This window comes from Hypomesus nipponensis, chromosome 21 (genome assembly GCF_054491055.1).
Source record: "Hypomesus nipponensis isolate SF chromosome 21, ASM5449105v1, whole genome shotgun sequence".
Classification (NCBI taxonomy): domain Eukaryota; kingdom Metazoa; phylum Chordata; class Actinopteri; order Osmeriformes; family Osmeridae; genus Hypomesus; species Hypomesus nipponensis.
In genome coordinates this window covers 8,447,501-8,474,505 of record NC_140381.1, presented here as the reverse complement: position 1 = coordinate 8,474,505, position 27,005 = coordinate 8,447,501, and the positions used below count along the sequence as shown (strand labels likewise).

Below are 27,005 nucleotides of genomic sequence, written 5' to 3'. Positions count from 1 at the left end.
ATTGTCCTCTGGTAGCAAAAGGAGGATACTAACATCGCAACCCATAAATGTCTGGCTTCGTTGTGACTTCGTCATGGCAACTTTTTGTCCTGGACTTCACACACATGATTTACTGTAAGAGGTTGTAATGTTACTATAAATATGATTTTTTAGATTGATCCAACCATAAAGTAGTATTTTTTCTGGTGTGACTGGATCAAACTAGGCTACTCTACAAATACATGAATAACAGCTACTGTACAGCTGTTACTATTTGAATCATTGGTTATGAAAATGATAAAAGTCAAATTAAGGACAGGACTTGTTCATTGTTTCAGTAGCTTGGAGTTTGAGCTGCCTATATGACTGGAACGTTAGCCACCATGGACTATGCACTTCAGGAAGTAGTTTTAAATCCTGTGTGTGTGTGTGTGTGTGTGTGTGTGTGTGTGTGACGCTGAGGATAAAGGGGACATGAGTGATGCCTCTGTGAGCAGATACTCCATTGAGCAGACCTCAACAGACACCACCACCTCAACACAGGTAAGAACCTCCAGCTGTTTACGTTGATCGCCTGGTTATCATGGTAATGTAAAATTGAAAAACAACGCAAAGCAATATTTGAATATTACAAGTTATACTAAATAAAAAGAAATACACATTCATAACATGTACAGTATATGGCCGAAAGGATTCATAATTCCTCCGTAAATGAATAATTTGCTTAAAAAACCTGATTGTGAATGGTGAGGGTGCAGTTCAGTAGCTGAAACATTTGACTACAAAGAAACAGATTGCTGGTTAAAATTCTCTCCACGTCACTTTGGTTGAAAGCACCGGTTATTCAGGGTTATTGACATCATTCAGATGTAAATTTTAGAATTGATAGGTGTCAAACATTGACCTGAAAACATACAATGGTTCTCATTAGAGAACAGTAAACTAACAAAAAGTTATGTTTATTGTTGAAATAAGAGTATCTTTGGTGGGTTGATTACATTTATATTTTTTACACAGGTAAATGAATAATTACAAATAATATAATTACAGATGCTTTTGCCTGAAAGTTTAACCTGACCTGATAAACAAAATCCAGTCAAGTGATATGACTATGTATTGTCTTCCTGTCATCTGTTTTTTATTGACACATTTTCATGGTCTTTCGTGAACCAGGTGACAGAGCACCCTAAAGATTGTGACTTACACAGAATCATAAAACATAGGCTTGGCACACTGACTCAGACTCTTACTTTGCAACTGAGCTACTGGTGCTAAGTCAATTCTGGTGTGTGTGTATGTGTTTGTGTGTCTCTCTGTGTGGAGAGGGAGAGAGAGAGAGAAAGAGAGAGAATGAGGAAGTGTATGTTTTATGGAGTATTTGCGAGAATGTTACCCTAATTACTGCTAGGTTAAGATAAGAGACCTTGACTGAACCTGAAGATGACATACATCCCTCAGTCTATTACTTGACAATTTAAAGGCATTGAGACAAAATTCCTCTGAACTTAAAACTGATCATCAATGTACACAAAAATTAACCAACTCCCCTAAAAACTCAAGATGAAATGGGGAAGCACAGCAACTATATTCTCTTGATGTTCCCTTGTGGTAGAAACAAGTTGTTCAAAATGGAGTCTCCCATCTTCACAGGCCATTTCCACAGAAACTAAGAATCAATACAACTATGTTTGGACAGCTCCAAACTTTTCTCGTTAACATTTTGTTCACTCTGGTTAATATTTAACTCAAAGGAAGACCTTACAAGCCTATGTGTGTGAACACACCTGGTACTAGTCATCTGTGTCTCTCAAGAACAGAGTATGAAGAACAGAAATCGATTTAAATCAATCAACATCTTGAATCAATTACATCTGGAATAAATTGCATTACATCCAGGTTCTGACACATCTCTACCAATTGTCCATTTGCTATTTTCAGCAGTGATACCACACAGCAGCCAAGATGTGTTGCAAAGGCTTTCTCAAAGTGATGATGTTCGTCTTCAATTTCTGCATCTTCGTAAGTCAAAAAAATCTCCTTTGTTCCTTTTTTCCTATCCATTTCTTCCTTCTGTGCACGGAACCTACTAATCAAAGACAAGGTAAAAACCTTTTGTACTGAAAACATTTGTAAGAAGTTTGAAGTGCACACTAAAAGAAGAGCCTAGATTATCTGTGAAATTGTATGGACAAATCAGTTTGGACTAACATAGTCATTGCTTGGTTGAAGCCATTTAGTGTAGTCCACACAACTCACAACTTAACCTAACCAAAGTTAGTTCTAATGACCTCATACATATGTCATTCAGGTATACTTAACAGTGCTTAGTTGGTTAACAACTGCAAGATAAGAGATACTACCGGTAAAACAAATTTTATAAGGAATTTTGCGTCACAAACCCTAGAAACCTTCATGGTTATCAATTGATAATTCTTAAGCTGTGTATTGGACCTGTCTTTATCTGCATTTGAGTAGATGAATAACCTATTATGTCAGTAACTATTTTGGACGAGAGTTGAGCAAAACATACAATGGTTTTGTTTTTAAAGGTTCAGGCAGCAGTGTAAAAAGAAATGTCAAAAGTGTCAAAAAATCCCATATTGTACACCAAATGTTTGATTCTTTTAACGATTTTAGCTATACAAGTACTGTACAGTATTACTCTACTATACCTACATATAGCCAAAATTGTTGATTAATTATCTGCAAATCAATGGGAAATCGACAAAGTTACATTTACGTACAAAGGTACCTTTACGCACTCCCCGTATCAAAAAATGTCCCCCCTCATCCATTCTTTCCTCTTTTCCTGCCCTGATGTCTCCCCTGCCTGACTTAGGCTGCGGGTGCTACCATTTTGGGCGTGGGGGTGTGGGTGAAAGTGGACAGCGGCTCTCTACTGGGTGTCCTGAACAACATCAAGGACGCTCCATCCGAGCTACAGCAACTGGCTAACGTGGGCTACCTGCTTATCGCTATCGGTGCTGTGTTAGTGTTCATGGGATTCCTGGGTTGCTGCGGTGCCATCAGAGAGAGCAGGTGTATGCTGCTCATGGTGAGTTGGCTTTTGACCTTTGGTAGGTTTAATGCAGAGGCCAATCTGTGTACTAACTTTTGAGGCCTTTTGACAATTGTGTTGCCCTTTGCTCACTTTTCCTCAGTTCTTCATCATCGTGTTGATCATTTTCATTGCGGAGGTGGCTGGAGCTGTGATCATCCTGGCTTTCCAGCCTGTGGTATGTGAAGAAAAGGGGGTCAGTGGGGGTTAGGGTTAGCAACAATAATGTTTTATGTAACTGGCCCCTCTAACAGTACAACTACCCCCCCCCCCCCCCCCATTGTTGAACCTTCAAGCACACACGTTTATTTCTGCTGAAGTCATAGCTTATCATCTTCTGCTCTCTGTGCTCCAGTTTCAGAAGCTTCTAGATGAACTGAGCAGCAAAGTTATTGACAGCATTAGAGAGGACTATGGAAAGGAGGAAGGCCTGTCTGCCCTGTGGAACAGCACAATGACAGAGGTACATACCCACACTTTTAAGCTGGTACACTAACCTCCAATATCCTAACATTGTATTGTTATTTACTTTTTGGGTAGTTCGTACATTGAAGTTAATCACCCAGTAGAGTCTGATGTAACTTTAAATGTAACTTTTTGAGTGTCCAATACTGATGTGTGCTTCTGTGCTTCCCTTGCAGTTGAAGTGTTGTGGATACCGCAATTACACTGATTTTGATGGATCTCCTTTCCTCAGCAGTACCGGAAACATTTATCCAGACACATGTTGCAATTCAACAATAAGTTTAACATGCAATAATGGAACTGCAGCCATGTCGGTAAAGATGTGTGTGTGTGTGTGTGTGGGGGGGGTTAACGGGTGTACGGATACTACGTCTGTCTAAGTGTGTGTGTGTGTCTGGTTGTGTAATGTGTGTCTTTCGGTGTCTTACAAGGCTCTTGTCTTTCAGAAAATTGACGGCTGCTTTGTGAAGCTGGTGGATCTGATAGAGAATAACGCTGTGGTCCTCGGAGCTGTGGCTCTAGGCATCGCTGCTCTGGAGGTAGAAAACATGTTTCTTCACTGGAGTTCTTCACAAGGACTAAACAAAACACATTCACACTTCATATAACCGCTTAAATACAGTAGATGATAATGTAATTTTAAATCTCACAGGACAATAATTCTTCATTGAGTTATTGGAGTGAGTGAGTGAGTGACATTTGCCTTCTGTTGTTTCAGATTGCTGCCATGGTGGTATCGATGGTCTTGTATAAGGATATTGGAAATAAATAAAACGAATTTCCTGGTTCTGGCCCTGCACTTATTTTCTCATTATAACTCATTCATAAATAATATTTTCAAGATATATAAATTACATGTTATATACTGGAAATAAGAAGATCAATCTATGTTGTTGTTTTCTACCTCTACCAGAGCACATTGCAGTTGAGCACAGTTTGGTTTGTATTTATTCTAGGTCTTTTATTAAACTAATTGTTGTCATTCTTTGCTTTGCACAAGCTGAAAACTTTATTAACTTAAGGGTGATGATGTTTTGTGTTTAAACATATAAAAAATGTGCACCATTCTACACTCTTGTAAAATATTCAAGGTTTTCCTATCACTTCAATGTTTTTCAATTAATGTATTTTTACGAAAATAAAAAAATATGCTTAATTAATAAAATTCGTCTAAACCTTTGACTTGATTTCACCGAACAGGAAACTATAGACGAGAATAATTATTTTAGGGGGAAGCATTGGTTAAGTTTACCTGGGGACATTTTGAAATGGCATTCAACATGTATAAACAAAAAGGTAAAATTGTTCTTTATGATATATCTCAAATACTGCTCGTTAAAGCAGTTTATATTTGTACATTTCAATGCAACATTGTCTACACACAGCCAGGACATGATAGGTCATCAGCATCTAACGTTACAAAATGTTTATGATGCTCTGATGATCCGGAACCTGCGTTGCCCTGGGAAACGAGACATTAAATTGCACCATCGAGCAATTAAATTCCTCAAACAGGATTTGTTTGCCGGAACCTGGCTAGCAAAGTGAACTATAAATTTAGTTAGCCTTGGTAACATTTACTGACGGTTGTTAACAAGGTAATTTGAATGGGAGACATTTTGTATTCACCCATAAAATATTTCTTGTCTCTGGTCAGTAACATATACAGTACTGTAATACAGTACTGTCAGAGCTAGTGCTAGCTAACGGTCTACGAACTTAGCCGACCTTGCGTAGCTAGCTAGCAAGTTACCCGCAAAAAGTGAATATTGTTAGCTTCAGTGAGGTTTGGTATACCAACTGACAGCAAAAACGTTATTAACTTATTGAACTGTTGACATGAAATACCGAGTGCCCCGTTTGATAAGCTGCAAAGACAAATTACAGAAATATGTGTGGTCCCGTATATCGTAGCAAGTTGGAGTGAACCAGGAGGTTCATGCCATTGCTTTGCCACCATGGCCAGACTACACCACACGTATGCCATAATGAGGAACCTGCTGTTACTGCTTAGCAGCATCCTAATCGTGAGTTCAAGTAGGCCTACACTTTCCTACAATTCTTGACCAGACACCACACCAATTACTTTACAAACTTAGTGATAGCTAATTAAAGTGATCGGTGTGGGTGCACCTGTGTTAGAGCACATAACTTTACACTAACCTAATGGGTTAGATGTATAATATGATGTTTTCCGGTAGCTTCTATCTTACTATGCCCCCTACTCTTCCCTCTTCCCCTCAGCTGAGTGGGTTGGTGCTGTTGGGCATGGGCGTGTGGATCATGTATGGCGCGGCCACCTTCGTCCAGGTCATGGGCTCCTTCTCCGTCCATCTGGTGACCCTTAGCTACATCTGCATAGGGGTTGGAGGGGTGCTGGCTCTGCTGGGCACCGTGGGCTACCTCGGGGCCAAGAAGGAGAACCGTTGTCTCATCTTGCTGGTAAGTGAGATCATCGGACAGTTGAGCTTGTGAACTTGTGCCAAACATGAGTGAAAGGTTGAAACATAGGCAATAGAAAATCATATGAAACGAAGATCCGACCACAGCTTTCAAACTGAGATGGATAATGACTTGCCCCTTTCTGTGTTTCAGTATTTCTCCGTTGTGACAACATTGTTTATAGCCGAGCTCATGGGAACCATCACTGTCTTGTTTTACAAAGACCTAGTAAGCACTTTATCTATGTATCATCTACATGATTATGACCCACGACTTACATTATTATAAGTAACCTGATCCATTTCGAGGCAGTATAGCCTTACGGACTAGGATTGGTCGACATCATGTCTGTATTTCAGGTGGAGTTTACAATTCGTGAGGCCAGTAAGAAGACTCTCATGACGGCTTACATTGGCCCCGCCTCCACTGACCCCATATCAAGCGCCTGGAACTCAGTGATGATCAAGGTAAGCAGGCCCAAGACAAGTTTGGCCGCATCACCTCAGCCCCCAGTAGACACCATGCACCAACTGTGCCTTTTCAACGAGAACAGCTGTACACTCAAACCATGTCCGTTTATAAAAGTATCATTGAACAGCACCCCGGTCACATGAATGGCGTCCGGACAATCATCTTTTGGAGTCTGAAATGTCATCTGTGCAGAACAAGTGCTGTGGCTTCGATAACTCCACGGAGGACTTCAAGAACTCTGTGTTCAGCACCAACACTGGCCTGCTGTACCCCAAGGCCTGCTGTGTGAACATGAAGGATCCCACCTGCGACGGCCTCACCATAGAGGAGGGACTACTGCACCAAGCGGTACGAACCCACACGCACCCGAGCAGGGGAAGCATTTCAGGGTCTTAAAGTTCTTCTTTATTAGCCCGGTATTTAGCAGGCGAGTCAGAGTAAAACATGTCAAAAGGTCTGCTTTACATTTAGCAGACGCTCTTATCCAGAGCGACTTACAGTAAGTTCAGGGACATTCCCCCCCTGAGGCAAGTAGGGTGAAGCTCCTCGCCCAAGGACACAACGTCATTTGACACAGCCAGGAATTGAACTGGCAACCTTCAGATCACCAGCCCGACTCCCTAACCGCTCAGCCACCTCCTGACGCGTTAAACTTTAAGCCCTATGTATTACATCTGGAAGGTTCCACAAGGCATCACCGATAACGTGTCACTGAACTGTAAGCACTCATGACTTTTTCCTGTCTCTCGCTTTCCCAGAGCTGCCTTTCCAAGCTTGTCACTGTGATCAAGGACCAGAGCGTCATCATTGGCTCCACAGCTGCTGTCATCTGTATCATGGAGGTGAGTGGTATAGACTAACTGTACCTTTGAGATGAGTGGTATAGACTCTCCCTGTGTCATGGAGGTGAGTGGTATAGACTAACTGTACCTTTGAGATGAGTGGTATAGACTCTCCCTGTGTCATGGAGGTGAGTGGTATAGACTAACTGTACCTTTGAGATGAGTGGTATAGACTCTCCCTGTGTCATGGAGGTGAGTGGTATAGACTAACTGTACCTTTGAGATGAGTGGTATAGACTCTCCCTGTGTCATGGAGGTGAGTGGTATAGACTCTAACTGTACCTTTGAGATGAGTGGTATAGACTCTCCCTGTGTCATGGAGGTTAGTGGTATAGACTCACTTTACCTTTGAGATGAGTGGTATGGACTCTGACTGTACCATGGAGATGAGTGGTATAGACTCTGAGATGAGTGGTATAGGCTCTGAGATGAGTGGTATGGACTCTGACTGTACCATGGATATGAGTGGTATAGACTCTGAGATGAGTGGTATAGGCTCTGAGATGAGTGGTATGGACTCTGACTGTTCCATGGCTATGAGTGGTATAGACTCTGAGATGAGTGGTATAGGCTCTGAGATGAGTGGTATGGACTCTGACTGTACCCTGGATATGAGTGGTATAGACTCTGAGATGAGTGGTAAAGGCTCTGAGATGAGTGGTATGGACTCTGACTGTACCATGGATATGAGTGGTATAGACTCTGAGATGAGTGGTATAGGCTCTGAGATGAGTGGTATGGACTCTGACTGTACCATGGATATGAGTTGTATAGACTCTGACTGTACCATGGATATGAGTGGTATGGACTCTCACTGTACCATGGAGATGAGTGGTATGGACTCTCACTGTACCATGGAGATGAGTGGTATAGACTCTGAGATGAGTGGTATGGACTCTCACTGTACCATGGAGATGAGTGGTATAGACTCTGAGATGAGTGGTATGGACTCTCACTGTACCATGGAGATGAGTGGTATAGACTATAGTATCATTATTACACCCGTCATGGATGCTGAACTGGTGCCAGTGCTCTCTTCCTTTCACCTGATTTACGTTTGTGGTTGAGTTGATTTGTTTAAAAGCAGGAATTGGCCCATACTTGACTGAAACCAGTTTTGACAACCTAATTTACTTAAGTTTCACTTGCAGAACAACCATCAGTACACCATCAAGTACAACATTACCAATATGGTCCTATGTTGGTGTAGTGTGTCAAATGTGTGTCTGTGTTGTTGTTTTCAGTTAGTTTCCATGATCGTGTCAGTGGTGTTGTTCGTCAGGCTGGGCAACGTCTACTACTAGAGCAGCACTCCAACCATCTTCGGACGTCCTCGAGCCGTCATCCCAATAAACGCTCCTTGCACAGAAAAGCCTCTCTCAAACATATGTGGTGATTAGGAATACTTTTATACGGAAGTCATGTCCAGGTGGAATATCTACAGGGCAAAGTGGGTGCTGTGTGTTTAAAACATGAGGGGTTTTGGTTAAGAAAATGAAAACCAAAAATAGCAGAAACAACCGCAAAATATCTACGTCTGCCAAAGTGACAACCTCAATGAATATTGTGGTTGAAGGAGTGAATGCTATGTGTCCTGCTTACATACTGCAAACATTGATAGAATGACCTAGGCTACTGTAGACCATCAAAAGCCTGCAGACAAAATGGAATCTGATCAGACAAGAGTGCCCTCTTGTGGCCAAATGTGGTATGGTTCCGAATCGCCACCCAGACATCTCAAAGGAAGCCTCCGGCCTGAGAAACAGAACATTATTGCTGGTCAGGGCCTCACTGAGATCAGTATCTGTAAGCAGAATAATAAAAAATGACCCCTGGGAATGAGATGAAGGGGTGGCAATGGGAAAGTCAGCGGACCAATTAACACCCAGCCTCCCCATGAGAACCACCGCCATGGCAGGCAGCCAGTGAGTGATCAGGCCACGGGTGAGCAAGCACAGGAGAGCCTAATGGCATTACGATAGGGTAATCACAGAAGACCCCGGGCTGCTCGTCGAGATGAATCCAGAGTGAGATGGCTGTTTACCCACCGAACGTAAAACCATGATTAGGGGCTTAGTGCCTTGATGAGAGGTGAAACTGATTCTCATTGGTTATCAAACCTTTTATTATTGGCTTGATTACACATGTGGCAATGAAGCACAATGTTACCCGTGTGGTTGCTCAAAGGTCAAATGTTCAACACGTCAACACTCAATTGGGACACAGTCCGGCATAAGGTTACTGCATGCTTTATTGGGCTACATGCACAAAATAATTTCTCAATTTGAATTCTACCAGATATCCTACAGACTCACACAAAAGGTTTGTACTAAACACTAAAACGGGTCCTTTCATGTTTCAAATGTTCCTCTTGTCCTGATACCTAGGTGTGATGCAAGATTTAGGATGGGAATTCTGACACCTTTCATGGTCTTTGAGGCGTCTGGATCGGTGGCCTTTAAAAAGGCTTGCATCTACTTCAGTGTTTCACAGTACTGACAGCAAGGTTACCATTTTGGACCTTGAACCACAAAACAAGCTACAGACAAGAAATTATTTTCGTATATTCGAACTTTTTAAAAGTTTCTCCGTAAAATTTTCGTTTGAGGAAATGAATGCACTTATGACTTTTGTGTTTTTACCGGCTGTGGCTTCTTTGGCTTTTCCGTTTCCCCGCCAAGGCTTTCGTCCTTTTGGCAAGAGGACACATGACTTTGAATCATCCGGTAATGGCCCAGACAATCCTAGTCGAGGAATTGTAAAAGTGGTCAAACTTGACCCGCATAATTCAGCCCACCCTGGTGTTTTTAGGCGTGGATTAGTCCCAAGAACCGTACCGAGTTCGAGGGTGCCCTTCCCGGCCTTCTTGGCCATGGGCCGTCCGGGACCTGCACTCCCCGCTAAATTTGCTGTCCCTCCGCTGCCACACCTGCGTCGTGAGAACCAATCCGGGTTGGATATAAAGAAGAAACAAGGCTTGGCGATGTGGCAGAAAGCTATGAACAAAGGCGACCATGGTAAAATGTCCATGCCTATCCCCGTCACCCTGAAGGACGCTGGCAAACAGACCTGCACCGCGGTGCCTTTTACACATGTAAGACCTGTAGGCTAATCATTTTAAAGCTTACCTTGTTGTGGCTGTATAAAACAGATAATGCGAAGTGCTTTTAAATATTATTTATGGTAATTTCGCGAAGGTGCTTTGCATTGAAATGTGCTAATCTTGGAAATATCTTTCCTAAACAGCGGGTGACAGACGCTGGATGCGACTCTGTGACAGTTCACAACAATCTGTGCTTCGGCCAGTGCAGTTCACTCTTTGTCCCGTCAGAAGGTGAATTCGTCGGCCTGTCTGGACCAGGACGCCGTCGTGCGCCCTGTTCCCGGTGCGCTCCGTCCAAGGCACGAACTGTCGTGGTCCCACTGCGCTGTGGAACAGAAGTACGGGAAAAACGTGTGATGGTGGTGGAGGAGTGCAAATGCGAGACTGGCCGAGAAGAGGGGAAAGTAGAGGCCTCACATATGTAACTGATGCTCACGTGCTCCTTTCTGATGAGCAAGCCCAGTAGGCCTGGTCGTGAAATACAATATCAAGTTCAACATTTGTATGTTTTGTATGTCAACTTAATGAGTCTGAATAGTTTTGTTCAGAGAAAAACGATTTGGAGGCAAATGCCACCAATGATTATTGACATGTGACCTGGAGTCATGCAGTTTCCTTTTAAAGTTTGAGTAATCCACTCTGGATGGTGTAATGTAACGTAATGTATCATTTAAACACAATTATAGTGTTGTTTTTGTATAATATTAAAACTTTATTTTACTGTAAAGACTTGGCCCTACTCTTGTTTTCCCCTCCTTTCTGTGATTTCACAATTTGAAACATTTATGGTGACATGCAAGACCTATTGTGAGCATGAAAACCACTTTGTTTTTCATCCGCAAATTCTCCACTTCTGGTACATTATCCGATCCCATATTTTATTAAAATCCTTTGTTTGACTGAACTTGTGCAACGCACTGCACTTACATCTAAAAAGCACGAAAACTTGTGTGTGTATACGAGAGCTATTGAACAAGGGGTGCTTAAGAGTAAGCAGACATAATTGTTTCAGCATGAATACTGAATTATGTATTAGCCTCCCATTCTCCTCCAATCTCCATTCAGAGTGGTGGGAATTCTTACATCCTCGTCCACAGATGCACTTGAGTGTGTTTTTCAGTCCGGGCCCATATAAACGCATTATTCATTTATTTCTTGGCACCTGGAGCTGGTAAACTGAACTCATCCCATACATCCCCATACATTCCCAGAGGAGCATAAAGAAGGGCTCTTTACGTCGGCTTGTTGGCAGGCTGACAAAATGGCCGCTTATGCGGTCCATTTGCATTCAGTGTTTTCGGGCCATGGCGCTATGGGAGCGCATTGAGCCCCCTCTGGGTTCATTTGCATGTCATTTGCATCTTGTGTTGATGGCTATATCTTAGTGAGATTGATGGAAAAATATTTGCACAGGTCTTAGATAAATAGAATTAGGGGCCTGGTATAATCAGGAGCTATAATGAGGTGAGGGCCCGGGGCCCTTGTTTGGTTTCCATATGCATGAAGTGTAGAGGCTACATGCTTTCCTGCAGATAGTTTCTCATCCCTATCACATTTTTTGCAGTGCTTGTCGTACCCACTTTTTGGCCACTTTGGCTCAATTTCTCTTCATTCTGCTTCACTCTGTTTCTCTGCTTTCACAGTTTTTCTTCCAATATTTGCCTTTTGTAGATCATGCCTTGTATCTAGGGAGACTGGACTGATGCGGTCACAATGCTGCTACACCCGATGGTATCCAGGCCCTTGCTGTGACCTTAGTATGTGTTCATCCTCGCTGTGAGGCCTCAAGGCTATATATCTGCGTCATTCTCCCTTTTTTTTAATCCACAAGCCCTCTCCCATTCTCTCCCTGTTCTCATTAGAGCGAAAGAGATGGAGAGAGAGGGAGAGAGAGAGAGAGAGAGAGAGAGAGAGAGAGAGAACGAGAGAGAGAGGTAGAGAGAGAGAGAGAGAGAACGAGAGAGAGATTCAGTGAGGGGAGGTGTGAGGAGGGTTTGATTGAACAAACAAGGTGCACTAGAGTGCACCACTTAGCCAGCCAGATGCCAGGCCTCTTGCATTGAGGGAGCACAGCAGAGGACTCCCGCGTTGTTAAGGATGCCACGGTTCCCATGGTAAGGGGGGAAAGGGGCGGCGGGGGGGGGGGGTGATGGTGTTAGCGAGCTAGAAGGAGCGACGGGAGGGCTTTTTGGACATTGGTGTAAAACGCTGCCAAGTTCATTGCGGGGGGGAAGGGGGGGTCGCAGATCGCGTCGCGGGTCGCTAAGTGGCCTAGTTAGTGCTTAAAGGCACACAGTGAGTGGTATGGGGCTCTTAGGTAGAGTGGAAAGTAAACAATCGTATATCCACTAAATGGGTGTTGGAAACCCACATTGTGTATGGTGTCGTCTGTATGGGAGCCGACAGGGTTCACTTTATATAACTAGGAAGATCAGAATATAGAGATGTTGTGTATTTGTCCTGGGTGATCTGTCCTTGTATGTCAGCTCTCCTCCTCACACAGTGAGGCCCAGTGTCTGTTCTTGTAGAGGCTTGGAAAACAATAAGGGTCACACCAAGGTGGTGTGTGTGTGTGTGGGATCAGGTTCTGGAAGACCAGCCCCAACCCTTGGCCTCTGCTGCTCCTCTACAGCAGTCCAGTCCAGACAAACCCAGTGTGGTGGTACTCACGACCAGATGGGCACAGCTGGCACGCACCCCCCCCCCCCCCCCCGCCCGGAGAGCGTGCCCGGGGGAAGTGCCAGTCGGCATGGTTCTGTGAGAGGGGGGGTGTCAGTAATAGGTATAGCTGGAGGGCGGAGGGGGGAGGAGTGGTGGGAATGATCCAGAGGCTCAGTGACAGGGAGAGTATGACGATCCCTGTCTGTCGGGGAAGATACGTCTCTACGAGGGGTTTGGGATCGTGCTTCCTGGGCAGTTTACCGCTAAAGCCTTCTAGCTTTAATGGCTGTGTTTGGTATCCAGCTTTGAGCGTTGGAATGTTGTTTCGATGTTTTCTGGCTGCTTCCACCGCGTCTTTGTCGGAGAATCACCCGGCTACGATATCGTCTCCCTCAGATCGTCACAAGCGAAAAAAAGGAATCGAATGTGGCGTGACGACCGGGGCCGGCTGACCCGGCACCGGCACCGTCTCTTTGGAGAAGACGTCTTGGACTACAGTGTGTGTGTGTGTGTGTGTTTGGAGGTGGGGGTGGAAGGAGCTGTCAGACATTGTCCCCGGCCTCGTCCCCTCCCGGTGTGTGTGATGATGATAACGATGTCGCCGTGGCAGGTGCGGTCCCGCGTGCGGAGAGCGGGTTACGTCTCCAGCGTTCCCCTCCTGTTAATGGTTCAAATTAAGGTAATTAAGACCTGGCATGCCGCGGCCCTGGTTTCCCGCCACACCTCCAACCCCCCTCCTCTGTTCCACAGCAGGCGTTCATCGCTACGTGGCGGCGGCGGCAGCCGTTCCTGCGCCATCCTCCTCGCCCCTCGTCCCTCGTCGTTTCCTCTCTCTCTCTCTCTCTCCCTTGCTTCCTCCCTTCCCGCTCCGGGGGCAAGAAGACCGGCACCATGCTCGCGCCACCCGCCCGCGGAAAAACAACCGCTGCCTTTGCAACGCCGTCAAAGAAAACCCGCGCGCCCAACCCCCCCCCCCCCCCCCCAAAAAAAAAAAAAAACACATGCCGCTCGAAAGCGTCTAAACGGTCCACTTCAGAAGCACTTAAGAGACTCTCAACTCCACGTGTTGTTGAAAAACGACAGGAAGGAGCCGTTCAGAAATGGAGGGAGAGGGAGCCGGGGAGGGAAGGAGAGAGTGAAAGAGGGAGAGTTGCCAGCCAGGCCCTAACGATGACAGAGATAATTGTTTTGTTTTGTTAGGGGCCCTTTTCCGCTGCTGAGGGAGTTGGGAAATGACATGCCACTCAAGGTTTTTGGACTGAGGAAGCGGGTGTGCGATGGGGTGAAGAAATGGAAGAGAAGGGGGAAGAGGGGGGAAGAGGGGGGAAAGAGGGGGTGAAGAGGGGGGGAAGAGGGGGGGATACGTGTAAGATTTTGGGGGGGGGGGAATAAGGTGTAGAAGCAAGGAATGGAGCCAGTTACAGGATAAAGTCTTATCAAATATAAGTCATTGTTTCAACCTCAACCTCTGAATACAATTTCCCAGAATACACCAATAGTTGAGGTTATGTGACGGTTTAGCAAACCAAGAACATCTCTTCTCCATTGACCCACGCCTCGTTTGAGATGTTCTTGGGTTTGCCAAACTATCTAACTATCCCACAATCTCTCACGGACCACACGATCCTGACCACAGCCACACACACATTAGTCCCGTTCTCACGATCCATCAAAAGGATTTATTTAACATGTACAAACTCCTTACTTTCCCATGGAGCGGTAGACTACAGGAGAGTAGAACGTGATATTGGTAACAAACGCCCCACCACGCCAAGAGAACGGACACAACATTGGCCGGTAAAAGAGAACAAGTGATTTATAGAAGCCCGTGAAAAATGATATATCTTGTTTCCTGGTTTCTCTCACCGAGCAGGTCTCCAGCAGACAGTGCTGGATATGCTATTGGCATGGCTACCAGGTCTTCAGCTACCAATCGCAACGTCTGTGAGAAAACTTTTTTTTGGGACGAAAACTTTTTTCTCATCCATCCATCTTGGACTCTGGTTCTCGCTCTCTCTGCCCATGACTCCAGAACGTTCCCCAGGCCCTGCAGCCTAGGGTGAGAACCTGGTTGAGGGCATAAGACTTCCAAGGATGCATTCGGCGTCCTCAGTTTGACCAGAGAAGCGATGACAGTTAGATGTCGTTTTTTTTTGGCAAAGGGCTTCTTTTTTTTTACGACAGCTACGCTGTAAAAGGCATCATTGAGATTGAACAGAGAGGAGCTGATTTGGTAATCTGGCGAGCAGCAGCACTGAGAGATTTATCCTGGTGGACGGTGATCCTCGCCAGGCAGGGGGGGTAGTCGACTCCAGAATCCTGTCACCAGCAGGTCCATGAAGATAAATGGTATCATTAGAGAGTCTCTGTCATCGATTAAACGTCCTGGAATCCCTATTCTGTGAGCAGTATGAACATTTTGATGCGATTCATGTTTAGTTGTCATATGACTTTCCGGTGGCATAAATCGGCCAATATGGGTGCCAGTTTTGTCATCTGTTCCATATTGTGAACATTTAAAAACAGTTTGACGCGCTAAGCAGTGTGGTTAATTCCAGTGTCATTACAGCACCACATCCACTAAATACTTACACACCTCCCACAACCAACGCAAATCCAATCGCAGTCACCCAAATGCGATGTTCGGTATCTGTCAACAACAGCACCATACCGTCTTTGGTTTGGGGCAGAGGGGAGGGGGTTTGGGGAAGGGTCTGTGTGTGTGTGTGTGTGTGTGTGTGCTACAGAGAGGGTGTAGAGGGGGGTGCAGGTGGCACAGAGCTGGCGCGGGCCTGGCCTGGCGTCCCCTGGCAGAGCCAGCTCCATCTGTCATAGGCGGGAACATCTGCAGCCCAAGGTGCCCTTGTCACCCAGCGTTAGAGTAACGAGTTTGGCGTTTCCATTAGACGAGAGCCCGGCGCAGCCAAAACCATGGCATTTTGGGGTGCGAGAGGGAGAGACAGAGAGGGTATGTAGATATGGGAGGTGGTGAGGGAGGAAGGGGCTGCAGAGAGCTGGACAACACATGGGACAAGGGACTGTGTGTGTGTGTGTCTGTGTGTGTGTGTGTGACCAAACTGAAGCCAAAACAACATGGCAGTGCAAAGCGTTGACCCAGCTGGACTGCGCCTGCATGTCGAGTCATGTCCCCTCCTGATGTGAGCGTGTCCAGCACGGTCCCACCGCTGCCAGGCTGCCCCTCTCCTCCTCCACGCTCTCATCCCCGCATCTCTCTCTCTCTCTCTCTCTCTCTCTCTCTCTCTCTCTCTCTCTCTCTCTCTCTCTCTCTCCCTCTCTCTCTCTCTCTCTCTCTCTCTCTCTCTCTCTCTCTCTCTCTCTCCCTCTCTCTCTCTCTCTCTCTCTCTCCCTCTCTCTCTCCCCCTCTCTCTCTGCCCTTTTGCTCTCGTCTCCCCTTTGCCTTTTACCTCAATAACGTGCTCTTCTCCCCTGCCCATTCCCTCTTCCATTCCCCACTCTATCCTGAATTCTCTCTGTGCTCCCCTCCACCCCCCCAGCCCACCCCCCCCCCCCCCCCTGAGTCCCAGCTACCACTCTGCCACTCACTCGCTTCTCTCTCCAATTTTATCTCCCCCTCCCAAAAAACAGATGGCACCTCTCTCCCCCCGCTCTCTCTTTCATCCCCCTCTATATCTCCCCCCTCCTCTCTCTCCCTCACATCCTGTCTTTCTCTCCATCCAGCAGGTGTGTGACTGATCCTAAATGACTGTCCACCTGTTTCTCTCTCTCTATCTTTCTCTGTCTACTTCTCTCTCTCCCTCTCTCTCCCATATGCCCCCCCCCCCCCCCCCCTTTTTTTATAAATGCATACTGTTTCTGTTATTATTCCACTCTTGCACCATTTCTCCGACATCTTATCTTCCTGCAGATGCCTTATGTCGGCGGATGCGTCGATGCAGATCTATATTTACATGTGTGAGCTTGGTCCATCTGTCTCAGCGCGTCAACCATCAGGCTTTTGAGCTTCACTCGAGGAGCTGCATCACCAATATTCGCAACCATCCCAGTGAGTCAAAAACCCAACACCAGCCCACTCGCTGCACCGAGTCCTCGCCTGTCATTCCCCAGAGCCACCACATGGTGGGGCCACGGAGAAGTGTTTGCCATCGGGGAAGTTTCATAATTCAACACTCAGCCGGGAGTTTGTGAATCGACTCGGTTTGTACCAAACAGTCCCCAGGTCAAATGTCTGACTGAGATATCACTAAGTATTCTCCCTATTCAGTCGAAGCATGAGAGCGCCATGAAAGTATGTGTCATAAAGCGCTTTAATTGAAAGGTGTTTTGCTCAGGGCCTGTTTGAGTGAAATGAGATCCATTTTAATATAACCACCCTCAAGCTAACTGGCCCCGCAAAGAAAGTTGTACCTGCCACGTCAACTTCTCACACACATGTACACACACACACTAACATGAAATAAAACACACACACACGCTCACTAACGTGGAATGAAACACACACACACACACACACTCCAACAAACACACACACCCAAATGCAATCATACACAGACACAATCATTAAAAAAGTATTATTTGAAGCCACCACTTTGTTCTCCTCCACTTCAAGCACACCCACTCTCTATGAAGAGCATAAAGGTTTTAAGTTTTAGTTAAGGTTTCTCTTTTTCTTGCTCCCCTGTTTTTTTTGGCCCGCCACACAAAGGTTTCTCATCCCCCCCCCCATCGACACTTTTTAAACCGAGTGAAGAGAGGGGGGAGCAGTAGAAAGAGGGAGAAAGATAAAGTGAAGGGAAGCGACGACGGCTAATCAATAAGATTCCTCCAACCACGTTTTTTCCCCCCTCGAGGCCTCCGGCATTCAAGGCGAGCCAAGATGAGCTTGGCATTGTCGAGCACGCCTTAAAAAGAAACACCTGCGAGGTGGACGACTTGAAACAGACGCACACGCACACACGCACATGCAAAGAATCCAATTTTTCGCAGCTCTTAAAAAAAATATTGGCAAATGTTCCTTGGATTTTTTTCTGGGAACAAAACATTTTGAAAAAAAGAAGCTCTAATACAGCCGAAGACAAAGGAGAGTCATTTTCCACAGAGACGAAGGTGTCATTACACTTAAGGCGGTTGCCAGGTTTGGATTATCTTATCCCTCTTGTCTTCTGTAGCGAAAAGCCTATCTTTGTCTGGTTTTATTACCGACTCAGTCTCAGGAAAACAAACAATATATGATTGTATCTTTTTTAACTGACGCGCAAATAGATATCAAACTATGAGGTGATGGGAGATGGGCAAGGGGAGAAAGGGAGCAAGGATAAGAAGGAGGAGTAGGGACTGGGAAACAAAATGGAAAAGAAAGGCGAAGTAGGGGGGGGGGGAACTAAAACAGATGGCACTGTTGGCATCCATCTCTCTCTTAAATCAGTTTCTGCCGTTTTTTTCTGTCATGTGTAGAGGGGTTTAACCCCGTTTTAACCTGCATCCCTGGCTGACCCAGGTTGACCCGGCTGACCCTGGGGCCTGGGCCCTCTGTGAACTGTGTGCTCAGCTTCACCATACACACACACACCTACACATACACACACACACACACATACAGTTTCCATGTATCTAAAGAGCCTCATCTCATGAAGTATACTTTATAGATGTACACCATATAGACACTGTGTGTGTGTGTGTGTGTGAGAGAGGTGACAGATAGGCCTAGTCTTCCCCAGACACTGCATCTACAGATAAATACTAAGCCTTTGGTAAAGTTCACACACACACACACACACACACAGACTTTTAGCACCTGGGTCGGATCTCTCGTGAAGCCCCTCCTCCTCACCCCAGTCGCCGTGGAGACACTCTCTCTCACACGCACACTGGCGCCCACAGACAGCCAGTCATAGACAGTCTATAGACTCCCTGAATGCGCGCCTCCTATATGTGGGGTGTCGAGGTGGTGTGAGCGCATTAGCATAATCTCCTGTTAAAAAGGGATGTTCTGGAGGGCGGCGGGTGGTTAGCAGGAGAGGGGACGGGGGTTAGCGGAGGCACACAAAGTCTCCTTTGTCAACGGGACATGCAGCCTACAAGGCCCTGTGTGTGTGTGTGTGTGTGCGCTGTGTGGGAGCCACACCTGTCACGGCTGTGCCCGAGGGGCAAGCAACGACACTACTTTAATGAGTGTGCGCGCTGTGCGGTGCGTGTGGGAATGAGGCAGGCCGCTTAGGGTATATCACGCTCGTCGGCGACGCGGAGGCACTCGAAACGCCACGGCGCAAACATCCATCCCTCCATCCATCCATCCATCCCTCCATCCTTCCCTCCATCCCTCCATCCATCCCTCCATCCCTCCCTCCATCCATCCCTCCATCCATCCCTCCCTCCATCCCTCCATCCATCCATCCCTCCATCCTTCCCTCCATCCCTCCCTCCCTCCATCCCTCCATCCCTCCCTCCATCCCTCCATCCCTCCCTCCCTCCCTCCATCCATCCCTCCCTCCCTCCATCCCTCCGTCCCACGCTCCTCTGCTCCGTCTCCTCCATGGCGTCCATCATCGCCCTCAGAGGGGGAACCGTGTCATTTCCTCCACCCATCGCCCTCCCCTTTACATCGCAGCGGTAGCTTGAGGGGGATTTCATGACTCGACGATACCGTGCCCGTTTATAATCCATCCCCTCGGACAGGGCCCCGGCGATTGGACCGGAGAGTGGCAAAATCAGATTTGGGGTCTTTGAGGAGAGAGAAAAGGGGAATATATGGCCTTGAGTGCTGGAAATGGGCGTCGTGCCCCTGTCGTTCTCCGACCGGAGGAACTTAATGCCGAACAATCTCCTTAATATCCCCACCGCGCTCCATTAGATTAGAGAACATTAAGGAGATTGGGAGGTTTACACTCTGCTGTTTTCTTATGGCAGCAGGAGGGGGGTGGAAATGACACGCAGGTTGGGAAGTAGTTAGTGGGGTTTGAGTTTGATAGAGAGAAAGAGAAGTCCCGGTCGAGTTGACGGTTGGGGTCTGTGACGGTCCGCGTGATAGCTGGAGGGGAGGGTTTATGGTGGCTTCATAGAGCGACACACACGCAATCAAACATGCATACTCTTCTCCTGCTCTCTCTCTTCTCCTGCTCTCTCTTCTCCTCTCTCTCTACCCCCCCCCCCCCCCCCCGTTCCTTTACTTCAGTTCCACCTCCCTTTGGTGTTGGGTGTGTAGAAGGGTTGATAACGGACACATGCCATTCAGTACAAGACACAGTAGCTCAATTTAACATACCCCCCTATTAAGGACCAAATCCCTGGCTAGACTGGCTTAGAGGCAGAGAAAGAGAGAGAGAGAGAGAGAGAGAAGCAGAAAGAGAGAGGGAGAAACAGAAATAGGGAGGGAGGGTCCGAAAGAGGGAGGGAGGGAGAGAAAGAGAACAAGATGCAGAGAGATGGAAGGAGGGAGAGAGAGAGAGAAAGAAAGAGAGAGAGAGAGAGAGCAGTGTGTGTGACCACCAGTGAAAGCAATGCTACACCGGCTGAGTCGTATTCACGAACGTTATCGGATCTCAAAGTCCTAATTCCACACTGGGAATCCTGCCACCAGTAACATAATAAGTCCACTTTGGTTTAAAGGGAAAAAAAGTTGTTTTTTTTCCCCGGTTGCTTTCGATTCTTGGCTCCGTCGCTGGTAAAAGTTTGCCCCTGGCAAGCGTAAACAGGTCAACAAAAAGTGGCTAAATTGTATTCTAGCTACCGGCAGCTGCAGTAGCTAATTCAACTGTTTCAGAGTGGAGGAGTCAGTGAGGTATTTTATGTGAATGGGTTAGTGTGAGGGTATTATTTGACTGAGTAGACTCGGGCCTTCATAGGAGGATATCCAGTCAGACTATTCTTCTTCCATGGTCAGCTGATTGCCCTCTTAGCGTCAGTCTCAGCAACCAGAGTTCAAACGTGGCTCAGCTTAATTTTGACAATCCCACCAAGTTCATATTCAGCATTCATCTCATAAGGACAATTGTTTTTGGTGTGGTATGGAACAGTGCTCTATTGTTGAGTGCAATGACAGGTCTTGACCACAAGAGGCTGCCAGAGTCCCAGAGCAAATGGCGGTGAGTTAGGAGCTCACCCCGCTCATGACTCGGAGATCTTGGTTTCATGGATCTTCGAAAACACTAATGCACGCCGATTACTTTTGAGCAGATCAGCGAGATTAGTCGAACCAAACGCCGTCAACATTATGCAATGCATGCGACAGAAAGTCTTGTGAAACTGTATTCCTTTGTTTGTGCGTCTAATACGTGCATGTGTGTGTGTGTGTGTGTGTGTGTGTGCGCGCCGCGTCTGTTCGGTTGTGGTCTAATGTGGCTGAGTAAGGAATTCTGGGCATGGACTGTGAGAGTGGGTGGTGTGGGAGGCGCCCATTGTTAGAGAAGGGTAAGCTGGCACTAAGACGAAAACCTTTAAACTTGTCAACATACAGACCTCTAGCCTTTTCTGTATGTTCTGACCACACTGCACATTGTACAATGCTCCTTTATTTACAGGTAAGCTGAATATGCGAGTGTGTTTAAGGGACAAAAGGCAGTGAGAGTGTGTGTGTGTGTGTGTGTGAGTGAGTGTGTGTGGGGCAGGGGGGAGTTTAGTCTGGTAAGCATGAGTTGGCTGGTATAATTGTATTCTGTCCCTGGCATGGGCAATGTTCTGGGTTTACTATGAGTGTCTGAGCATTTAGACGAAGCTGGCACAAGATGTCCGACATACACACACACACACACACACACACACACACACACATTAACACCGACAAACCCATGGCAGCAACAATGGTGTGCTTTATAAGGTGCCCACCGATGTCATGGCAACCCCCATATCCTCAGCAAGAGGGAAGACGCAGTGTGCCAAAAAAATGCCATGGTTACTTTTTTTTTTTTTTACACCACGTTGCCCAGAAACCTTTGAAGCTTATTAAGTGAAACCAGTGGGGAGAGAAAAATGGAGGGAAAAAAGGAGAGAAAAGAGAAAGAAGAAAGAAAAAGTGAGGGATAAGACAGAGAAAGAGAGAGAGAGAGGAGGACGGTGAGAGACACAGAGAGGAAGAAAGTGGGATAGTGAGAGAGAACGTTCTAGAGAATGAGTCGGATTGAGAGAAATAGAAGGAGGGAGGTAGGGAGAGAGGGAGAGGAGAGAGGGGGTTTCCTGTCCCTGGGCCAAAGTGGGTCTTTTTTTTAGGGGAAGGAACAGGGTGAACCTGCAGAGGGGAGGGGCCGCTAGCGTACTCGCGCTAACATCGATTAGCTACCTTCGCCCTCATTCTGATTGTCAGTCGCTCCACTTAGTTAGCTTCCCATGGTAGCCTCACAACAAGCTAACAAGCTCAAAACACACGAGTGGTCTGTCTCTATAAGCACTGCTGAAAAGCAAGAGGCCCGACAGTGTGTGAAGACTATGTGCGCGTGTGTGAGTTGTGTGCGTGTGTGCGTATCCCTTCTCTCATCCCTGGGCGTAATGAAATCAGTCCATTTCTCGATCTGGGGAGCTGAGGGAGGTGCCAGTGAGACAGGGTCAGACTGTGCCAGGTCTATCAGCCCCAATGGATGACCTCATGAGAAATGGGCTTCGTGAACGCTGCTCGACACTTACCTCCACTTCAAAGACAAGAACCCCAGTATCCACCAAAGTCTGTGTGTGTGTGTGTGTGCGTGTGTCTGCTCTGTGTTTCATATCTCTTCGCGTAAAAGCAGGCTAGGTACATCTGAGGCATTTCCATCCTAGTAAGAAGACATATCAAGACCTGTGTGTGTGTGTGTGTGTGTGTGTGTGAGGTTGAGGGTGGGAGCTTCAACAGGGGGCAGCATCATGGGTGACATCTGCAGTGCCCTCGTGGCATCTACTTGTTTTTGTGCCAATCTACGTTAGTCCTTGTGTGTGTGTGTGTGAACACACACCTACCCGTGGTGTTAGCGTGTGAACGCAACCGGCCTGTTAATCATATGTGTAAGTACGGGAATCACATTTTCATGAACCCTTGTGAGAGCGAGGGATGGTGCGGTGTCGGTGTGTGCGTGTGTGTCTGTGTGCGCTGTGCACAAGGGCAAGGCTGGGCGCTTAGTTAGGGGTTTTGGTGGCGATTTCCATATTGCCCGGGGTCGTGTGGGCACGGTGCCCACTCCTGGCACTGTGGGTGCCCGCTGAGGCGTGGGTAGATTAAAGGGGGCGCGCGGTGGCACAAAGGGGACTGTCTAGTGCTTTTTAATTCCCCTAAATGAAGGCACCGTGCCAAGGTAGGCTCCTGCTATGGCAAACACTCCAGAACTGGCACGACCACTCCTGCTCAGCAAGAGAGAGAGAGGAGGGAGATAGAGAGAGAGAGAGAGAGAGAGAGAGAGAGAGAGAGAGAGAGAGAGAGAGAGAGAGAGAGAGAGAGAGAGAGAGAGAGAGAGAGAGAGAGAGAGAGAGAGAGAGAGAGAGAGAGAGAGAGAGAGAGAGAGAGAGAGAGAGAGAGAGAGAGAGAGAGAGAGAGAGAGAGAGAGAGAGAGAGAGAGAGAGAGAGAGAGAGAGAGAGAGAGAGAGAGAGAGAGAGAGAGAGAGAGAGAGAGAGAGAGAGAGAGAGAGAGAGAGAGAGAGAGAGAGAGAGAGAGAGAGAGAGAGAGAGAGAGAGAGAGAGAGAGAGAGAGAGAGAGAGAGAGGGAGAGAGAGAGAGAGAGATAGAGAGAGAGAGAGGGAGAGAGAGAGGGAGAGAGACAGAGGCTGGGACACGCACACACGCTTACATTCACACACACACACACACACAGTAATGTATGAGCATTTATGCACACACACACACACACTAGTGTATGAGCACACATTTTCAAATTCATACACACACACTGACCGGTCTGCTTGACCTACTGGCCCTTGTTAACAAGAGTTAGCATGCATACACACACGTACGTAGGAAACAAGAATGTATCCTTCTGCTATTTTGGCCATATTAAAAGAAACAAGCGCACACACACACACACATACATGCATACAACTAGAATTGAACTAGAACTTATCCCTAAGCTATTATATTGTCTACCGTATTGACCTCGCTTTAAAGTTCCTTTTCTTTTACATTCGTTCTACAGCCACTTCCCAAGTCATGTTCTCTAACCTAATGGACAATGACATCAGAATGACCAATCGAATGTGTGTGTGTGTGTGTGTGTGTATGTGTGTGTGTGTGTGTATGTGTGTGTGTGTGTATATGTGTGTATGTGTGTGTGTGTACATGTGTGTGTGTGGACCCCCATACCCTCAGGGCAGTGGCAGTCCACTAAAGAAACCGTAGGTGGACACTAGGTGTGTGTGTGTGTGTGCAGGTACCGTGCATGGCCCCAGGGTAGTGGCACGCAGCTAAAGGCCCGGTGTGTGGACATGGCGGTGTGTGTGTATGTCAGGTCTCTAAGGTCTCTCTCTCTCTCTCTCTCTCTCCGTCTCTCTCTCTCTCTCTCTCTCTCTCTCTCTCTCTCTCTCTCTCTCTCTCTCTCTCTGTCTCTCTCTCTCTCTCTCTCTCTCTCTGTCTCTCTCTCTCTCTCTCTGTCTCTCTCTCTCTCTCTCTCTCTCTCTCTCTCTCTCTCTCTGTCTCTCTGCTCGCTCCAAATCCACTTTCAAAGGTGCCTCACTGGCACCCACACACTGTCAGACACGACTGCCAGACGTCCTTTTTGACTCGATTTGGATTTTTTTGTACTTCTCCATCCGTGCAGTATTTCGGTCGTCCTTTCGGTGTCGCAATAGGTTTCATCCGTTCGCTGGGCCCACTGAACTAGATGTTGCTCCACCGAGCACTGATTTACTCTGTTGAGATGTCTGACAAGGACAGGGGGCAGAGACATCGTGATGTCTGTATGACAGTGTGCGCGCCAAACGCGCGCGCGCGCGATATTGCACAGATAAAAAAGTACGGGCGTGTGTTTGCGCACAGACGCCTGTTTTAATCCCAGTCTCTCCCGGCATCTGGAGCGTTGACACAGTTTTAAAGGCTGGCTGTGGCCACACAGAGTTGGGCTGAGCACACACACACACCCAGGCAGCTATCTGGGGCACCAGAAGGCCCGGGCAGCGCCAAAGCAGAGGCTGCCCACGTTGGCATCGCGACTAGGGAGAACGCTGGCTGCTTTAGGGAGGGAGAAATGGCAAGGGGGTGTGTGTGTGGTGTGTGTGTGTGTGTGTGTGTGGTGTGCTGGAACAGAGATGTGGGGGAGGGGCACCTGGCATGGGGTAATCACCCTGGGAATGGTCCCCCCCATACCCCTCTGAAGAGGAGGTGGGGGAGAGGGGGATAGGTGGGTGTGGAGCGCTGGGGGTCCAGGATGCTGAACACCTCAGTGGGAGCCATGCTGCTGCTGCTGCTGCTGCTGCTGGGGGTTTGCTGGGGGTTTGCTGGGGGTTTGCTGGGGCGCGGACGCTCGCTGGCTCCTGGGCGCGCAGGGCAGGTGCTGCAGCTTCACCCACACACTGGCAGAGGAGGCTCCCTCTGTCCCTCCTCCTCCCTCGCTCTCCGTGTCCCCCTCTCTCGTGCCGCCTCTCCCGTTATCGCTCTCCCTATCTGTCCCACACGCTCTCTATCGTTCTCTCTCTCTTTCTTTCACCCCCCCCCCTCCCTCACTCTCGCTTCTGCTCCAGCCGGGGGGGTCACAGGGTCGCCCCCTCTCTCCTTGCCCCTGCCCCAGCCGTGGCCACCTCCCCCCCCCTCACCTCCACTCCCCCCTCTGCTCCGTGGTGCCGCAGATGCCCATGTTGGCCTGCAACAGCTGTCTCACCATGTGCCACTACCAAGTGTTGCCACCCAAATGTTAGGGAGAGGGAGGTCGGAGGGGTGGGGAGGTGGGGGGTCTCTAGGAGGGGCACAGAGTTGTGAATATTCATCTTTTTTAAACACTGACTACAGAGGAAAAATATGGAAGGGGCCCGGCCTGTTCTGCACCCCACCGGCCTGTTCTGCACCCCACCGGCCTTTCTCAACTCATTTTTTCCCTCCTTCTTTTGGTCAGGGTTGCTCATTTGCTGTATAACCCCCCTGCCCCCGCTCTCTCTCTCCCACTCTCTCTCTCCCTCTCTCTCCCTCTCTCTCTCTCTTTCTCTCTCCCTCTCTCTCTATCTCCCTCTCTCTCTCTCCCTCTTTCTCTCTCCCTCTCTCTCTCTCTCTCCCTCTCTCTCTCTCTCTCTCTCTCTCTCTCTCTCTCTCTCCCTCTCTCTCTCTCCCTCTCTCTCTCTCTCTCTCTCTCTCCTCTCTCTCTCTCTCTCTCTCTCTCTCTCTTTCTCTCTCTCCATGGTCCAGGGAGGTGAAGGCCGGTTTCCCTGTGTCGCCCTCGGCCGCAGGACGCCCTGGAAACAGAGGGAGCATCAGTCAGGAGGCAGGTTCCTATTGGACGAGCAGGTTAACAGACACACGTGGCAACCAGTGACGACGGCACCAGGCATTGTGGGCACAGGAACACAGAGAGGGGTAAAAAAAAAAGCTGGAGGTGCTGCCTTGTGCCGAATCCAGACAAGACAAAATGGAGGTGCAGTACTTAGGGGAGAGCGGCCATTTTGGGACCAAATGTTGGCTTTGCCGTAATGGTGGCTGATTACGTGTTTCCCGGTGTAGTGATGCAATATACATATCCTGCATATTTTATTCAAAGTGCAACCATGGCTTTAAAGATGCCAACTGCTAGTATACAGAATTATAAGCTTCCCATTCAACATAAAGCAGTTGGACACTTTGTGAAAGAATACTTGAACAGACGATGAAAGTCATTCGCAAACCCCCCCGCCCCAAAAAACGCATCCCGTGCAGCTCTGGCCACTGAGCATGTCTTCCAACTTCCAACCCCGGGCTTCCCTCACTTCCTGTTCTGACCGCACACGCTCAGTGACACCCCTCAGCAGGACACCACGCAGTATCGTTCGGCAGACGGAGAGAACTCGGGGTGAGGTAACCTGCACAAGAAACCAAAGGTCGCGTCGAGGGCGACTGAGAAAGGGGGCTCGCTTGTGAAATCCATAGACTTTAGGCGAC

The 27,005-nt window shown here is 47.6% G+C and overlaps 4 protein-coding genes across 4 annotated transcripts in view; all 4 read left to right on the top strand.

Annotated features, from left to right (window-relative positions):
- Positions 1 to 384: 384 nt before the first annotated feature.
- LOC146237767 (tetraspanin-1-like) lies at positions 385 to 4,289 on the top strand. The gene is made up of 8 exons (XM_084684852.1): positions 385 to 522; positions 1,918 to 1,998; positions 2,819 to 3,034; positions 3,141 to 3,215; positions 3,393 to 3,500; positions 3,679 to 3,816; positions 3,949 to 4,041; positions 4,221 to 4,289. Exons 2-8 carry the CDS (start codon positions 1,942 to 1,944, stop codon positions 4,272 to 4,274), a joined length of 741 nt encoding a protein of 246 aa, XP_084540978.1. The 5' UTR covers positions 385 to 522; positions 1,918 to 1,941; the 3' UTR covers positions 4,275 to 4,289.
- A 652-nt stretch (positions 4,290 to 4,941) lies between these two features.
- On the top strand, positions 4,942 to 8,641 carry LOC146237766 (tetraspanin-16-like). Its single transcript, XM_084686106.1, has 8 exons — positions 4,942 to 5,100; positions 5,417 to 5,529; positions 5,747 to 5,944; positions 6,098 to 6,172; positions 6,304 to 6,411; positions 6,608 to 6,763; positions 7,174 to 7,257; positions 8,502 to 8,641. The coding sequence occupies exons 2-8, from the start codon at positions 5,461 to 5,463 to the stop codon at positions 8,559 to 8,561; spliced, it is 750 nt and encodes a 249-aa protein (XP_084542232.1). The 5' UTR covers positions 4,942 to 5,100; positions 5,417 to 5,460; the 3' UTR covers positions 8,562 to 8,641.
- Positions 8,642 to 9,868: 1,227 nt separating this feature from the next.
- Positions 9,869 to 11,002, top strand: dand5 (DAN domain family, member 5). The gene is made up of 2 exons (XM_084686105.1): positions 9,869 to 10,351; positions 10,504 to 11,002. Exons 1-2 carry the CDS (start codon positions 9,869 to 9,871, stop codon positions 10,783 to 10,785), a joined length of 765 nt encoding a protein of 254 aa, XP_084542231.1. The 3' UTR covers positions 10,786 to 11,002.
- A 15,384-nt stretch (positions 11,003 to 26,386) lies between these two features.
- The window catches only part of nfixa (nuclear factor I/Xa), a 113,357-nt gene continuing 112,738 nt past the window's right edge, over positions 26,387 to 27,005 (top strand). The window contains exon 1 of the mRNA XM_084686101.1: positions 26,387 to 26,447. The gene's annotated coding sequence lies outside the window, so the exon portion shown is untranslated. The remainder of the gene's footprint in view (positions 26,448 to 27,005) is intronic.

What these genes read in the sequence shown, in the direction of transcription:
- LOC146237767 (XM_084684852.1), top strand. Translation starts at nt 1,942, where the DNA reads ATGTGTTGCAAAGGCTTTCTCAAAGTGATGATGTTCGTCTTCAATTTC. An exon ending in GCAGGTGTATGCTGCTCATG is followed by an intron (nt 3,035 to 3,140) that starts GTGAGTTGGCTT and finishes ACTTTTCCTCAG; the next exon opens with TTCTTCATCATCGTGTTGAT. An exon ending in GGAACAGCACAATGACAGAG is followed by an intron (nt 3,501 to 3,678) that starts GTACATACCCAC and finishes CTTCCCTTGCAG; the next exon opens with TTGAAGTGTTGTGGATACCG.
- LOC146237766 (XM_084686106.1), top strand. Translation starts at nt 5,461, where the DNA reads ATGGCCAGACTACACCACACGTATGCCATAATGAGGAACCTGCTGTTA. An exon ending in GGAACTCAGTGATGATCAAG is followed by an intron (nt 6,412 to 6,607) that starts GTAAGCAGGCCC and finishes TCATCTGTGCAG; the next exon opens with AACAAGTGCTGTGGCTTCGA. An exon ending in CTGTCATCTGTATCATGGAG is followed by an intron (nt 7,258 to 8,501) that starts GTGAGTGGTATA and finishes TGTTGTTTTCAG; the next exon opens with TTAGTTTCCATGATCGTGTC.
- dand5 (XM_084686105.1), top strand. Translation starts at nt 9,869, where the DNA reads ATGAATGCACTTATGACTTTTGTGTTTTTACCGGCTGTGGCTTCTTTG. An exon ending in CCGCGGTGCCTTTTACACAT is followed by an intron (nt 10,352 to 10,503) that starts GTAAGACCTGTA and finishes TTTCCTAAACAG; the next exon opens with CGGGTGACAGACGCTGGATG.